Below are 14522 nucleotides of genomic sequence, written 5' to 3' on the forward strand. Positions count from 1 at the left end.
TTACCATTCAATTTACTGAATGCCATTGAACTTGTAATAGCAATCACAGGAGAGAGTTTTATCGGGAACAATGCGTTTGTTTGGGTAAATAGGCTTTCAACCTGCATGAATTCTGCTGGAATTCCGTTCATTTTTACAACTACATATGAGCGCAAGGTATAGATAGGCATAAAGAGGTGTTTACATGCATTTAGAGGGAGGGAGGCATGGCAGTATTTTCGACGATGACAACCAGGAATGTCAAAATAATTCAAGCTACGGAAAAGTGACGTGCAGAGTATTGAAGCCCATTTATGGTTGATGAACCCTGGAGGGATGGTGAAAAATCTCGTTTCTTTCCTAGAATCATTTCATTCAAATATGTCTCGTGCGTAATATTGAGTTGTCCCCTTTAAGAGTACATGAAGACCTGAGCGCAAGAAGACCGTAAGTCCACTTGGCCCCTCATTATGTATACACTCAAGTTGCGTATAGTTTCGTATAGTTTGGTAATGTTTTATACATGTTCAGGGGCCAAAACAAATCGTTCACAACCTTTCATGATGTTTTCATCCTGGAACATGTATTAAACATTACAAAACCCTAAGAAACTATATGTAACTTAAGTGTATACATGTTGAGGGGGCAAGTGGACTTACGGTCTTCTTGCGCTCAGGTCTTCACATGTTAATTTCATCACGAGAAACAGAATCTTTATGTACTTTCAAAGAGTTCGAGTCCGATTTGACACATTCTTCAGCTCACTGGCTGGCAGGGCCGGATTTAACCAAATGAGAAGGGTCCCCAAATTTGATTGACCTTGCTGATTATAAGAACTTATGAAGTTGATACAGCCTTAAAACATGCCCATGATGAATATATCGAAGGCGTCTTTAAAGAAGATACAGGTAATCCAGCCAAGAAATTATGAAGTTACGTCCTTGAAAATGGACAAAATTAGTATTCCACCTCTGCTGTACAAAAACAGATTAGTGAGCCAAACTAAACAAAAGGCTGATGTCCTATCTGAACAAAACCGTTCAGTTTTCACATTTGAAAGTACATCCCATTTGCCAAGTAAAGGGCCAAGTAAGCATGATACGATGTCATTAAGATTACAACTGGGATTGAAAGACTACTTACTGCTCTAAATCCGAAGAAAGCGGTGGACCAAATCAGGTTTCTACGTGGATGCTAAAGACATTTGCTTCTACGTTGTCCCCTATACTTTCATATATTCACCCAGTCCATAAGAACTGGTGATGTCCCAACAGACAGGAAGTTAGCAAACATCTCTACCATCTTCAACTGCCGCCCGGTGTTGCTCACCAGTTTGACCTGCAAGTTGATGTAGCATGTGCCAAAAATTGCTTAACCTCCATTTCGGCTGGCCAAAAAATTCTTTTTAGAATTTTAGAATGTTGTAGTTAAAAGGGCATTTCGTGATCCACAGCATCATCCCCCCACTTTTCTCATACCACTGGAAACCCCTGGCTACATAATGTTTATTTACAAAAAAATTCTTGCAGATTAATTCGTTTAGCAAAAATATCGTGCAATTTGAATTACGTTCTTGTACACCAGAACTAAATTACAACACATTGTCTATGGAGCAGTGCAATGCACATAATCATGCATAACTCGCAAACGCAAAATCGGAATCAACTGAAATTTTGGGACTAAGCTTTTTAGTGGATATCTACTGAAAATTGTCATAAAAAGAGAATGCTAGGATCACGAAATACTTCAGGGTTTCACAAAACCCAATCACAGATGCCTATTTTCCACTAAATCTCACATATTTCCTATGATGCTATGCACTCAACCGTATAAACACAGATTGCGTAGAGGCTAGACTCGCTGTGCTTGGGAAAATATCTGTGTGCTCGGGTGTATCGAGGTGGAAACTGTGCGTAGATGCATTTATAAGAGAATCGTTTTTGTAGTCAAACCTTTTTATATGTTGGTGTGTCTTATGTGCTGTCAGGCCCCACAACTGTACAAACGTCGCTATCCGATCCTGAATGAAGCTGAATTAATACGCGATCGTTATGAAGCAGAATGATTCTCACGCATGCTCAATGTTCAATTTCGTTTTTAGATCGTAGAACTGATCAATCGACGTCGTTTAAGCGAGTTGAAGAAATATGAATGCATATGAATGCGCATGATTGCATCAACAAATCGTTTCAAAAACTTTCGGATATGAATTAATTCAAAGCAATAATTATTGACAGCAAAGGAAACTGATGGATGTTCTAAAAATCTATTTTTCTGCCTTTTGAATATTCTAGTTGTCGTCTGCAATCGCGATCACCGTTATTAGTATAAAAGCAAAAGCGAAGAGCGATGCATCGCTAAATGCACCGATTTCCCATGGCTTTCCAAGCGGTACATCGCAATCGCTCAGCAATCTAGTATAACACTAGCTCAACAGATTTACACGTAAGAAATCGCAGTCTCTCATAATCTTGTATTCATGTCGATGCCGTAAATTGTAATATCTGAAAAACAATGACACAGAATAGGGTAAACAGAGTGAGCGCCAAATGGAGTGTTGCTGCTATATTAAGGGACGCACCATTAGATATTATCGGGGGAGGGGCTAGGGAGTTGTTTGAAAAAACAATTGCCTTACTGATGAGAAAAACAAAATTGCCTCACTGATTAGTAAAAAAGGAAATTGCCTCACTGATGGGTAAAAAAACCAAATTCCCTACCCAGCGCTATAGGTATACATTAGAATTTAAAAAAGACAACTTCGGCGGCAAAAAAATATCTGCCTGACCCTAACTCCCTAGCCCCCCTGATAATATCTAATGGTGCGTCCCTAAATGGTTACTATTTGACAGACGCGACGACGCCATCAACGTTAAGGTAATGGAAACGACCTCAATCGGGAACAATTATAGTAACATACTTCAACGGGACTGATGCCCGGGGACGGATGCAATGGATAGGTCTAGTCGGTTACATAATGTGGTATTTTGGTTCTTGATCAGTTATGCAAAGATTGTTTAATATCCTGTGTTGAAAATTGTTCTCGGTAAAACATGCTTTTTGATAGTATGAAGTATAAGAATATAAGGCATGGGTTATTCTGCAGAGGGTTTCTCTTGAGCAAATATCAAGGGTGGTGCTAGGGCTTTGACAGTTCTGGATGTGTTTTCTCCCTCGGCCTCGAGGCACGGAAGCTTTGCCTTCAATCTCAAAGCGAAGAAAAAATGTTGTAACATTGTTTTAATGAAGGGTATTACTTTTACTTTTACCGCAAACGTAACCGTTCCGGCTGAAACATGCATGCAAATGAATCAAAAAAGGTACGGCAAGAATTTTCGCACCACGTACGTCGAAGTTCACTTTTCAATATGCAAACTGTAGTTAGGATAACGAAAACGACTGGTAAGCAAGTCTACTAAATGACCTCAAAAGTGTCAAGTCATCTGAAAAATAAAAATGGTAGACAAATCGCCGGACCCTTTCCAGAATTAATACAGCATATTTAGCCGTTGTGTCATCGGCAGAAATATTTTCCTAATATAAAAAACGAACACTTCAGCTATATGGTATTTCACGATATAACATTAATGGAGAGAAAGGTGCAAATGCTTGCCGTATTTCATATCGGACAAGTGACAAGCCCTACTTGCCCAACGTTACGGCGAAAACAACGTACATCAATAATTGATAAGGTAAACCCAAATATGGAGGTATCCCAAAGTATGCTAATTAGAAGTTTAACGATCGGGATCAGAATACGATCCTGGTATTATGCAAGGAAGCTGCCATATTGAAGCTTTTAGTGACGTCACTGCCAGTATCATTATTTTGTCGTTTACACAGTGTTGCTAGTACTTGGTGTGCAATATTTAAAAAAAAATTAGTTTATTCTTTTCTGATCACGACAGGCAGAATAAATTGATTACCAATGTCATAAATTACCATAAAAGTTGAAAATGTTACAATGATCATCATTTATTATCAAATATATTTCTCAATTTACGAATTAGAACGGCCGATGAATTGTTCACAATTATTCGGCACTATAGTGTTTTACAACACTAGTTGAGTACGCTCGTACGAGTTCAACTGGGACTGCGAAGAGCCTAAGTTACATCATCATCATCGACCATCGGGAAGAAACATGGCAGCGTCCATCGAGAGCTACGATACATACATTTTTTGTCAGATGTTTTCATTTATCCAATTTATTTTACCTCAAGACAGTTTGTTTGATTCATAATTCCTGCACAATCTAAGTCAATGATGGTCTGTTCCTGTAAATTGATATTCACTAATGTCGACCACTAACACTAGGACCGTACGTTAACACTTCAAATTTGGGTCTATAGGGAACACTTCTTGACCACTTTTAAATGGTCAAGGAGTGGTCCTTATGGATCCAATATTTGGGGTTTCAGTGTAATTGACCGACACTTCAAGCCGTTTATTTCAAAACACACACAAAAATATAACACATGACGCGTTAAAGAGATTAATAGGTTGAATCCATAGGGACCTCCTTGGGCACCAATGAGAGTGGGCATTTGAATATTAAATATATGTAGATATTTATATAGCGCTTTATGCCGTAAACAGCTTCAAAGCGCTTTACATTTATTCCGCCGTCATTAGAATATGTCGGAACCACGTTTGCAGCCTACAAGTGGCGCAGGTCCATCAGTACAACGACTGTGACTACCCCTATTAGCTTCCCAGTGCACCTGGGTGGGGTGAGGCAAGCGAGACAAAGCGCCTTGCCCAAGGGCGCAACACGGTGGTGGGACGGGGAATCGAACCCACACACGTCGAACAAGCTCTCAGATTATGAGTCCAAGGCCGTAACCACTGAGCCACCGTGCCCTCTATAAATATAAATATTAAAAACCGCAATGAAAACATTAAAGCATACCAATCTCTCTGTTGATGTGAAAAACGTACGAAAAAGGGGGAGGGGTGAGTAATATTTATATGTGTACGTAAGAAATTTTTGTTTGTTTTTACACCAATGAAAAATGTATGAAAGAAGAAGAAAATAAAGGTTCAATCAAAGGGAACATTTTTCTATTTTAAACAAATTAGCCGAAGGTGAGTTTTGACGAGTACAATATGTATTTTGTGATGATGTCAGTAACGGTAACTCTAACATTTTTGTGTTGCAGTCGGTTAGGCTTGTGCTAGAATGCTTTAGCTTTGTGTTGATCCCCAATAACTGTACGACAACGGATGCTTTTAGAATGCGGAAGTTTTGTGTTAATCTTGTCTCCAGTAACGGTAAGACAATATTGTACTGTTAGAATACGGTAGCTTTACTCAAGTAACGGTAAGGCTCCTTTTAGAATACGGTAGCTTTACTCAAGTAACGGTAAGGCTCCTTTTAGAATACGGTAGCTTTACTCAAGTAACGGTAAGGCCCCTTTTAGAATACGGTAGCTTTACTCAAGTAACGGTAAGGCTCCTTTTAGAATACGGTAGCTTTACTCAAGTAACGGTAAGGCTCCTTTTAGAATACGGTAGCTTTACTCAAGTAACGGTAAGGCTCCTTTTAGAATACGGTAGCTTTACTCAAGTAACGGTAAGGCTCCTTTTAGAATACGGTAGCTTTACTCAAGTAACGGTAAGGCTCCTTTTAGAATACGGTAGCTTTACTCAAGTAACGGTAAGGCTCCTTTTAGAATACGGTAGCTTTACTCAAGTAACGGTAAGGCTCCTTTTAGAATACGGTAGCTTTACTCAAGTAACGGTAAGGCTCCTTTTAGAATACGGTAGCTTTACTCAAGTAACGGTAAGGCTCCTTTTAGAATACGGTAGCTTTACTCAAGTAACGGTAAGGCTCCTTTTAGAATACGGTAGCTTTACTCAAGTAACGGTAAGGCTCCTTTTAGAATGCGTTAGCTTAATGCTGAATCTCCAACATTGTATCCTTAGAATGCTGCTGTTTTGGTCGGTCTTCAATAACGGTATAAGATAACATTGTTCTTTTATGTATGTTTGAATTGGTATCCAATTCAACGTTTTCAGGATTAATGACCACAGCAACTGTTGAAAACATTTTTGAATGTATTGTCCTTCACAATAAGTAGGCTGCATTCATCACCTGGGTATCTGTGTATGTGTGCAATCATAGATTGAATACAATACCGCTTTTTTCAAAGACACTAATTGTACAGGTGCGAGTGAAACGTACATGACCTCTACATGATGTGAAATTTTCATAGAATTACGATCCATTTCTTTATGCGGTTTGCCTATTCATTGATAATCAATGCAGAGTTACAGTGCCTCATTTCAAATATATAGTTTTAGTTTTGGTTTTGGTTTTGGTCACGTGGTTTCCTATTGTCCTGCCTAACCACTTGAATCATAAGATATCGAACTCATTGTTTCTACCTTTTGTTTAAAACCGAACATTTGTGTCAGTCAGTTTCGGTTTTGGTTTCAGTTTCTTATAAGTGGTGTGGATCGTAAAATTATTTGATTTGAAGATACCTACTCTAAGTATACAAAAGAAATGTTTAAATTTCGCAGTGCAATATTCACGAGCAGAGAAGTCGAACAAAGCAGTCTACATTTGAAAGCATTGATTTAGTTTGAAAGCATTGACTTGAGACTACGAATTAGCCTAAGCTGATTTCACTGTGAAAATATATAGACCATCGAAATATTTCCACAGACATTACAATAGGCACTTGACAGATTATGACTTCAGTGTTATAAACACTATTATACACAACTCTATTTATGTGCATGTCGCATGACGGAAGATCAATATCATAGAAAGCTGGTTTAAACTAACTTTTATTCAATTTATTTATTGGAGAATAGAGAGAGAGAGAGATAGAAGAGATCGCCAGGGAAAGAGGGTAGGCCTATGTGTGTGTGAGGGGGAGGGGGTAAGGGTAAGGGAGAAAGAGAAACAGAGGGGAGAGAGCATTGGAAGTGGGAAGGGAAGGAGGGGGAGAGGGGGCTCAAGAGTGGAGTGGAATAATAGGGAAGAGTCGATATCGAGTGTGGGGAGGGGGAGGAGGAGGTTATATATAGGTGGCGGAGGGAACATAGGTAAGAGGTATGGGTTGTGCTTTCCGGGGAATAATCTAATTCATAATCAAATCATCTACATCATCATGCATCGTTTATATTTCAGACAAATAAACAAAACACCCCCACCCCCACCCCTCAATATATGCACATGATGTATATGCATAACTTGGGTGTAATTTTTTGGTGTCATGGAAGTGTGCCATCTACGGCAGAGAGCATCAAAAGTCGTCCGCGTTGATAGATATCGATTATGAAAATGTTAGCACAATAGGCTATTATATACGTATGGTTATAGGCCTTTATACTTTTGATTATATATACCCTCTTGTGTCCTCCCAGCACAATAGTGTTATGATTGCATACCAGTTCATCTCCACATTTTAATCCCTTGATTTTTGGTTTCTGAACAATAGAGAAACCAAAACTATATATTTGAAATGAGGGAATCTAGTTAAGTCTAGTCCAGGGCAATACATTCAAAAATTGTTTTCACATATCGCTATGGTAATTAATCATGTTACATTACTACTTCTACAGCGAATGATAATAAGACAAACCGACTGCATTCCCAATAACCACAAACTTACCACATGCTTTGAGAATGCGGTAAGTTCGTGTCCAGTAGCAGTCCCGGGCAGGTGGTGGCCGCATTGCATTCTCTAAATTCAGTAAATTTTCATCGTCAACCGTGTAATTGAACGGGATTATTTTGAAATTTTAAAACGCTTGAAATATCACAAACAAATAGGCCTATGTTGATAAATAATATAAATACAAGCTAAAAACGTTGGGGTTCGATAATGAACCCCACAAAACTAACCGAGTATATTGGAAAATGCCATACGGCCGGGCGGTTTCACAAGTTGCCGACTCGATCATGTCTGGTACGACAGCATTACTTTCAGAATGTGGTCGTTTTGTATTGGTCCCAAGTAACATTTAAAAACATGGACAATGTGACACATTCATGATTCTTGACGACCAAGTAAACTCAATACAATCAATAAGTGAGATGTCTGCCTAATACTATTTTATAAATTGTATAATATTTTTTTGTTACAACCTGTAGTTTTGTGTTGATTACCAGACAACATTGGTAAATAGTAAAACAAGCTCTTTGAGCTACATGAAAATCACTAAGCCAAAGTTAATCTGTAAGCCGTTATCCACAAAACTCGAAATTTAAAAAATGCACAGATCCGTCAATCCCAAACTACATTACTGATATAAAGTAGCTAGTCCCTACTAGAAATCCAATGGCGATCAAAATGGATTTTCTTCATAATTTGTTGCTATTTCTGAAAAGAAAATATTTTCCCCGTGATATCAATAATTTTTAAGCAACTTCAGAAAGTTACAGATTGTGTTGATCCTTGACTGATCCCTGATAGTCCCCTTCATGTATCCTGACCCAGTTTCAAGTATATGGGGATTTCAGATTCATGTCATTCCATGTAATCAACTATTTCAGATGCTGCAATGAAATGCAACGAGGTTGACATGAACGTAGTATGCAAATACTACACGGTAAGAAGGAAAATAGGGCAGATTATTTTTCCCTCGGTACTGGCTACGGGTATATCAGTGATAGATGCGTAGCCTGTACCGAGGGATAAATTCGTGCCTTATTTCCCCGATATAAGCCATGTAGTATTTGTTTTATTACACTGAACTATGACTAAGGGGATGATGCTGTCTTGTAGATACTATGAAAACTATCGCAAGGTAAATAGGTCGTGTCATTTGCAATTGACCAATATTAAGTGGCATGACTTGCTCATGAATATTTATGAAGTGTAATAGTACTACATACCCCTAAAGTATTATATACTGCGCCAAAAAAGTATCCTTACACTTGGAAAATAAATTCTAATTTTAAAACTGTACCATACTTAAATTTAAAACTAAACCATATTTAGGTAAATTCATTTTTTAAATTGATGCATTATCTAATTCTGCACATTGTGACACCCCATTGAATCCAATGTGACCTCAAGAGGTGAAGTTACAAGCATTTGATTATACAAGGTGAAAAGATTTCAACAAGCGCAAAAAAAGAGACAACACAGTTTCTTCAGCAAGCTTTATTCAAAGCAGTAAGTTTTTATTTCATTTTTCTTCTCTGTACTTTTCACAACTTTTATTTTATTTTCCAGTTCTTTTGTTCCTTTTGTTTTAAATTTAAAATCTAAAAAAAAAAGGCGCGCATAAATTAGCCATTCACCACCCTCAAACCAGAAGTCTAGTCCGTGAATTTTTGAATAGGGCAGTTTGTAACTTTTAAAACTGGACCTTTGTCTAATCTAATGCTTGTAACTTTACTTCTTGAGGTCACACTGGATTCAATGGGGTGTCATAATGTGCAGGATTAGACAGTGTATCTATTAAAAAATGAATTTACTTAAGGGCTGTGAACGTTTGGACAGTATTTATTGTGGGATATTAGAGCACATCAGACATATCGAATTGCATTCTGAATACGAAGAATGTCCTTCTGATATCAAATAATTTAGATTTTTGAAATTCGCAATGTAATACACATTTTATGGCAAATCATTAAAATTGATATTTTTGATATTTAACAGTACTTGAAGTAAACTTTATAAATCTGATGATTTATACTCAAAGTGTATGTAGGTGGGATGAAAAGCCGACGATCAATTGAAAATTTTGACCTTTCGTATTGAAGATATGGATTTTTTTTCCCAAGACACCCAAAAAAAATAGGTATTTTTGGGAAAAAAAATCCATATCTTCAATATAAAAGGTCAAAATTTTCAATTGATCGTCGGCTTTTCCTCCCAGCTACATACACTTTAAGAATATATCATTAGATTTATTAAATTTATTTCGAGGACTGTTATATATCAAAAATTTGAAAAATATCAAATTTTAATAATTTGTCATAAAATTTGTATTATATCGTGAGTTTCAAAAATGAAAATTATTTGATATCAGAAAGACATGCTTCGTATTCAGAATGCAATTCGATACGTCTGAGGTGCTCTCATGTCCCACAAAAAATACTGTCGAAACGCCATAAACGCTCATTCTAGATCCCTTAAATATAGTTTAGTTTCAAATTTAGGTTTTTTTGGCGCAGTATTATTATTACTACTATTATTTTTGATACAGAAATTAAATAAAAAAGAAAGATAAAGAAACTGTTAAAAAGTGTTAATGCATCTCCCTACTTTTAACGTATGCTAAACCATTATCATGGTTATATTAGATAATTCATATTTTCTAGTCCAAGAAAACAACCATGTTTGTTAGTTGTCAGGAAAACACGGACTTGCTTATGTAACTTTACAAAACATGAGTATCATTTATATTCGTTTGATGCAATTTTTTTGTCATATCAGATATATAGAGATATGTTTTATCTTATAGATTTATTCTTATTCCATAAAAATCATCTATCAAAATTGTCAATGTTTTTTGCTCTTGATGGCGCTGTATTGCATCACCATAATGTACATCCTTTCCCTGTCTCCCTTTCGTCTTGGCGCTGTGCAATAACACTGTGTTTACTAACCGAGTCACTTACTCTGCCAGAGACAGCCAATAGGAGACAGTCAGCTGTTTGAAGCCCACTACTCATTGCCGCAGCCGTGGCAACAAAACTGTTGCAACAAAATTGGCGGGCCATGTACGGCGCTCACGGCGGCTCTTAAATAATTGGCAAGTGCAGTTCGATCGGTTTGCTTTTCAGTGTTTGACAAGTCAACTACAAGAACGGATCGTAGCATCGTCACACTCTTGTTAGAGAGGTCTTATCGACAGTTTTAATTTCTCTTAGAAGGGACGTTGTTTACGGACTTCAAACGCAAAGGAGGGATACAATTTATTTAGAGCAATTATTCAAACTTCAATGTCAGCATGTTTAACTCAAATCTATAAAGCCGTTTTACGCAGAGAGCAACCAAAGATTTCATTCATTTGTTGCTGGTTAAGAGGACAGAAGTATTACTATACTTGATAGAATCACAAATAATACCAATGGCTGGGATAGATGATTTCTCAGATGATCGCGGTTGGGATCACAATGACACCAGTAATTGTTCCTTTGATCCATATTCACCAAACTGTTACATTCCTGATCCTGCAGCATGGATGATCTATTTCGTTGGCACTTTCTTCGTAGTTGTCTGTATGTTGGGTACATTGGGAAACTCCACCGTCATCTACGTGATTCTCAGGTATTCCAAAATGAAAACCGTAACAAATTGTTATATTTTCAACTTAGCACTAGCTGATCTCATCTTTATGTTCGCTCTGCTTTTCATGGGGATAGCCACTTTTATGAAATGGGAGTGGGAATTTGGTAAAGCTATGTGCCATATTATATACGCTATCGACGGCTTTAATCAGTTCGTAGGGATTTTCTGCTTAACGGCTATGTCGTTTGATAGATACGTTGCTGTATGTCACGCACTGAAATCGCGGGTTTTTCGTAATTTGCCAGTCGCTATTGGTGTCAACATTGGAGTATGGGTTGCGGCTATTTTAGCGGCTATTCCTATATTACGGTTTACGGGACTAGACTATGATGAAGACAGTAAACGCACATACTGCGGGTTGGCTCTCCCGTCCACAATGCGCATATTCTTTATCATGTACTTCTTCATTGTTGGTTTTCTTATACCACTTATTGTCATCATTGTCTGCTACACAAATATCTTGATTCGGTTAAAAGTTATGAGCGAGAAAACTGGCACAAAAAAGTCTGAAAAATCTCGCAAAGTAAATCGAATGGTGCTGATCGTGGTCTGTGTATTCGTCTTGTGCTGGGCACCTTTCTATGTATGGCGAATAACATTAAGTTTCAGTCACGCCGCTAGAAACCTTCCCGATACCAGTGTGGTTGTAAGTGACATAACCATGTGCATAAGCTACATGAACTCTTGTGCCAACCCATTTTTGTACGCGTTTCTGAGCGACAACTTCAAAAAGAGCTTCAAGAAAGTTTGGACTTGTGGTAGTGGAGGTAAGAGTTATTCTGATGTTTGTAAAGTTGATGGTAAATGGCAGAAAAGTGGAGGAAATGGGAAAGGCAAGAAAACCGTTGGAAAATTTGGTAGACTGCCACATGATATCGACGATTGTACACAAACAAACCAGTTTCAAATGACAGCGATTACGTGTGCGTCGGAAGCCCCACCCGAACCAAACAATGGTGAAACCATACTGACCTAACACTAAACAAACTTGGGCTGATACATTTCATATTTAATAGAGGTATTGCACATTTCAGAAGAGTTTCTTATGCTCTAAGCGTTAACAATAATCTGTCAATTGATCTACAACTATTTAATGTAATTAAAGAGTTTAACCTCAACACTACTTCGCTCACCTGGAACGTTATCAGCATCACAGCATCACCATCTGCCGAAGACGATAGTCGATCTAGTGAAAACTGAAAAACGTTTCAGGTGAGCGAAAAATAGTGTAGTGTTGAGGTTAAACTCATTTATTGTTTTATCTACCACTATGAATATCCACTCGTATAACTATTTAATGGTTAGGTAAAAACGAACAAACAACTTGGTTAAATTTCGCGAAAGAAACCCATCATTTTATCTACTGGAGACAGTTTCGTTTCACATTGTCGAAAAACACCTTCATACTGACAGTGATTGTCCCCTTTTCCTGCAATTTTAAAAGTTTCATCTTTAAATTGGATAAATCTATGCAGTGCATCTGTCACTTTGTTTTAGGAAAAATTACAATTCCTCGGATATCCACACTTTAATGGCACCAATGAGTACTTCATTACACCTTTAATAACAATATAACGCAAACAAAGTATTGTCACATTTTGTTTCATACTGTAGTCATTCTAATGGTAGATAGAAGCTTCTATTTATAACATGATAAAATCGAATTTTTATCACGTGTCTGTCTGCAAACTTCAGCTCTATATGATTGTGAAAGGTTACATTATTAGTATTATTATACTTTTAATATTCACCGAAAAAATACACCGTGTTTCATCAGACACATTGGATGCATGTCTATCACAACATATTCACTTAAATTCAATAATCAAATGAACAATCTGCTTCAAGCGGTAATTGTAAAGGATACCTAAACACAAAATAACCCCTACAATATAATCCGGCAAAAGATAAGAATCTGAAATGGAACAAACATAGTCAAGTTTGTAGACTTTTAAAATCAAAGGAACAAATAACCTAAATGATTCTGAAATGTGCAAATTCTCTATTCAGTATTATTACTTTAATGTTAATTTAAATATTGAGGCTGTATAATAAGCATTGCTAAAATATCACATTATCTGTGTATGTAAAGTTGTAAGAAATGTTCTCATATATACATACTGATAAACATTGATTTTTTAAGTCTGCCAGTGCAATATATAAACTAAATTTATTGTGTCCACCGATTGACATCATGTCACGAACATTACCAAAAATGGCGATAAAGGTACCAAAATCTTTCTTTCGGTATTTGGAATTATTTTATCTTTTTGTATATTACTTGTAGGTGATAGTTTGTGAGGATTGAGAGAAGAAATGAAGAATGTGTGTGCGAGGTAGACTGCGATTCTTGCATTCGTTGGTAACGTAAGTACGACGTAAAAGAGTGCCTGGTTGTGGTTGTGTGTATTTCTTGTGTACTGTGATGAAAGTAGGGAGTGGGGGGTGTGCATAGGGGTGTGTTGAAATTGGTGTACATTGGTGCATGTGCGTTATAATATGTAGGGGATGCGTGGTTCAGTGGTAGTGTGTTAAGTGTGTAAGAGCGAGAAAGGGTTGTGATTGCTTTGAATGTGTGCAAGCGTAGTTTCGAAAGAAACAACGCCTTGTGTCTATCGCCACATCTCTTGTAATCTTATTCAGTTGCCTACAATAGTACTGGTGAAATAAATTGAAAATATGTAATACAAACATTGCAAAATGTCTAAAAATAAATAAACATACAATGAATCCATAGTGTACTATGCTGGTACTTTATTCGCTAAGAAGCATTGCAATATTAATTGAAAGCTTTTATTACAATTGACTTCTTACATATATCAGGTTGTTTGTAATAATAATAATAATAATAATAATAATAATAATAATAATAATAATAATAATAATGATAATGATAATGATAATGATAATGATAATAATAATAATAATAATAATAATAATAATAATAATATGGACTGGTGTTAATTTGCACAATTGAAACCATAATTATATATATATATATATGTCGTTATTTTGCCGTTACCGAAAACGACAAAAACAAGTCCCATAAAAATATAGTCAGGCTCGTATGATATGATTGGGTTTCAATTGATTTTGCATAATTTTTTGAGCTACCAGGGAATTATTGACAACTGTAAATCTAATTCGAACCAAGGCACGGATTATTTACAAAGATATGCTTTCACACGTAATTCGTGCGTTAATGCACGGCTAATCGTGTACACACGATCTGAAAATGTCTTACTGCCAGATTAAACTAAAACCATTTGCCTCTCTTTA

General features: G+C 36.8%; 1 protein-coding gene across 3 annotated transcripts; it reads left to right on the top strand.

Moving 5' to 3' along the window:
- The first annotated feature begins 10598 nt into the window (after positions 1-10598).
- Positions 10599-14080, top strand: LOC140164882 (somatostatin receptor type 2-like). Of its 3 annotated transcripts, none has more exons than XM_072188263.1 (2): positions 10599-12010; positions 13531-14080. In XM_072188263.1, exons 1-2 carry the CDS (start codon positions 11023-11025, stop codon positions 13542-13544), a joined length of 1002 nt encoding a protein of 333 aa, XP_072044364.1. In that variant the 5' UTR covers positions 10599-11022; the 3' UTR covers positions 13545-14080. The 3 variants fall into 3 exon arrangements, 2 of the variants coding, with proteins under 2 accessions (XP_072044364.1, XP_072044363.1); XR_011860599.1 differs by having other exon boundaries at positions 10602-12455; positions 13531-14079; XM_072188262.1 differs by having other exon boundaries at positions 10602-12261; positions 13531-14078.
- The last annotated feature ends 442 nt before the right edge of the window (positions 14081-14522 follow it).

The sequence above is a fragment of the Amphiura filiformis genome, chromosome 11 (genome assembly GCF_039555335.1).
Source record: "Amphiura filiformis chromosome 11, Afil_fr2py, whole genome shotgun sequence".
Taxonomy (NCBI): domain Eukaryota; kingdom Metazoa; phylum Echinodermata; class Ophiuroidea; order Amphilepidida; family Amphiuridae; genus Amphiura; species Amphiura filiformis.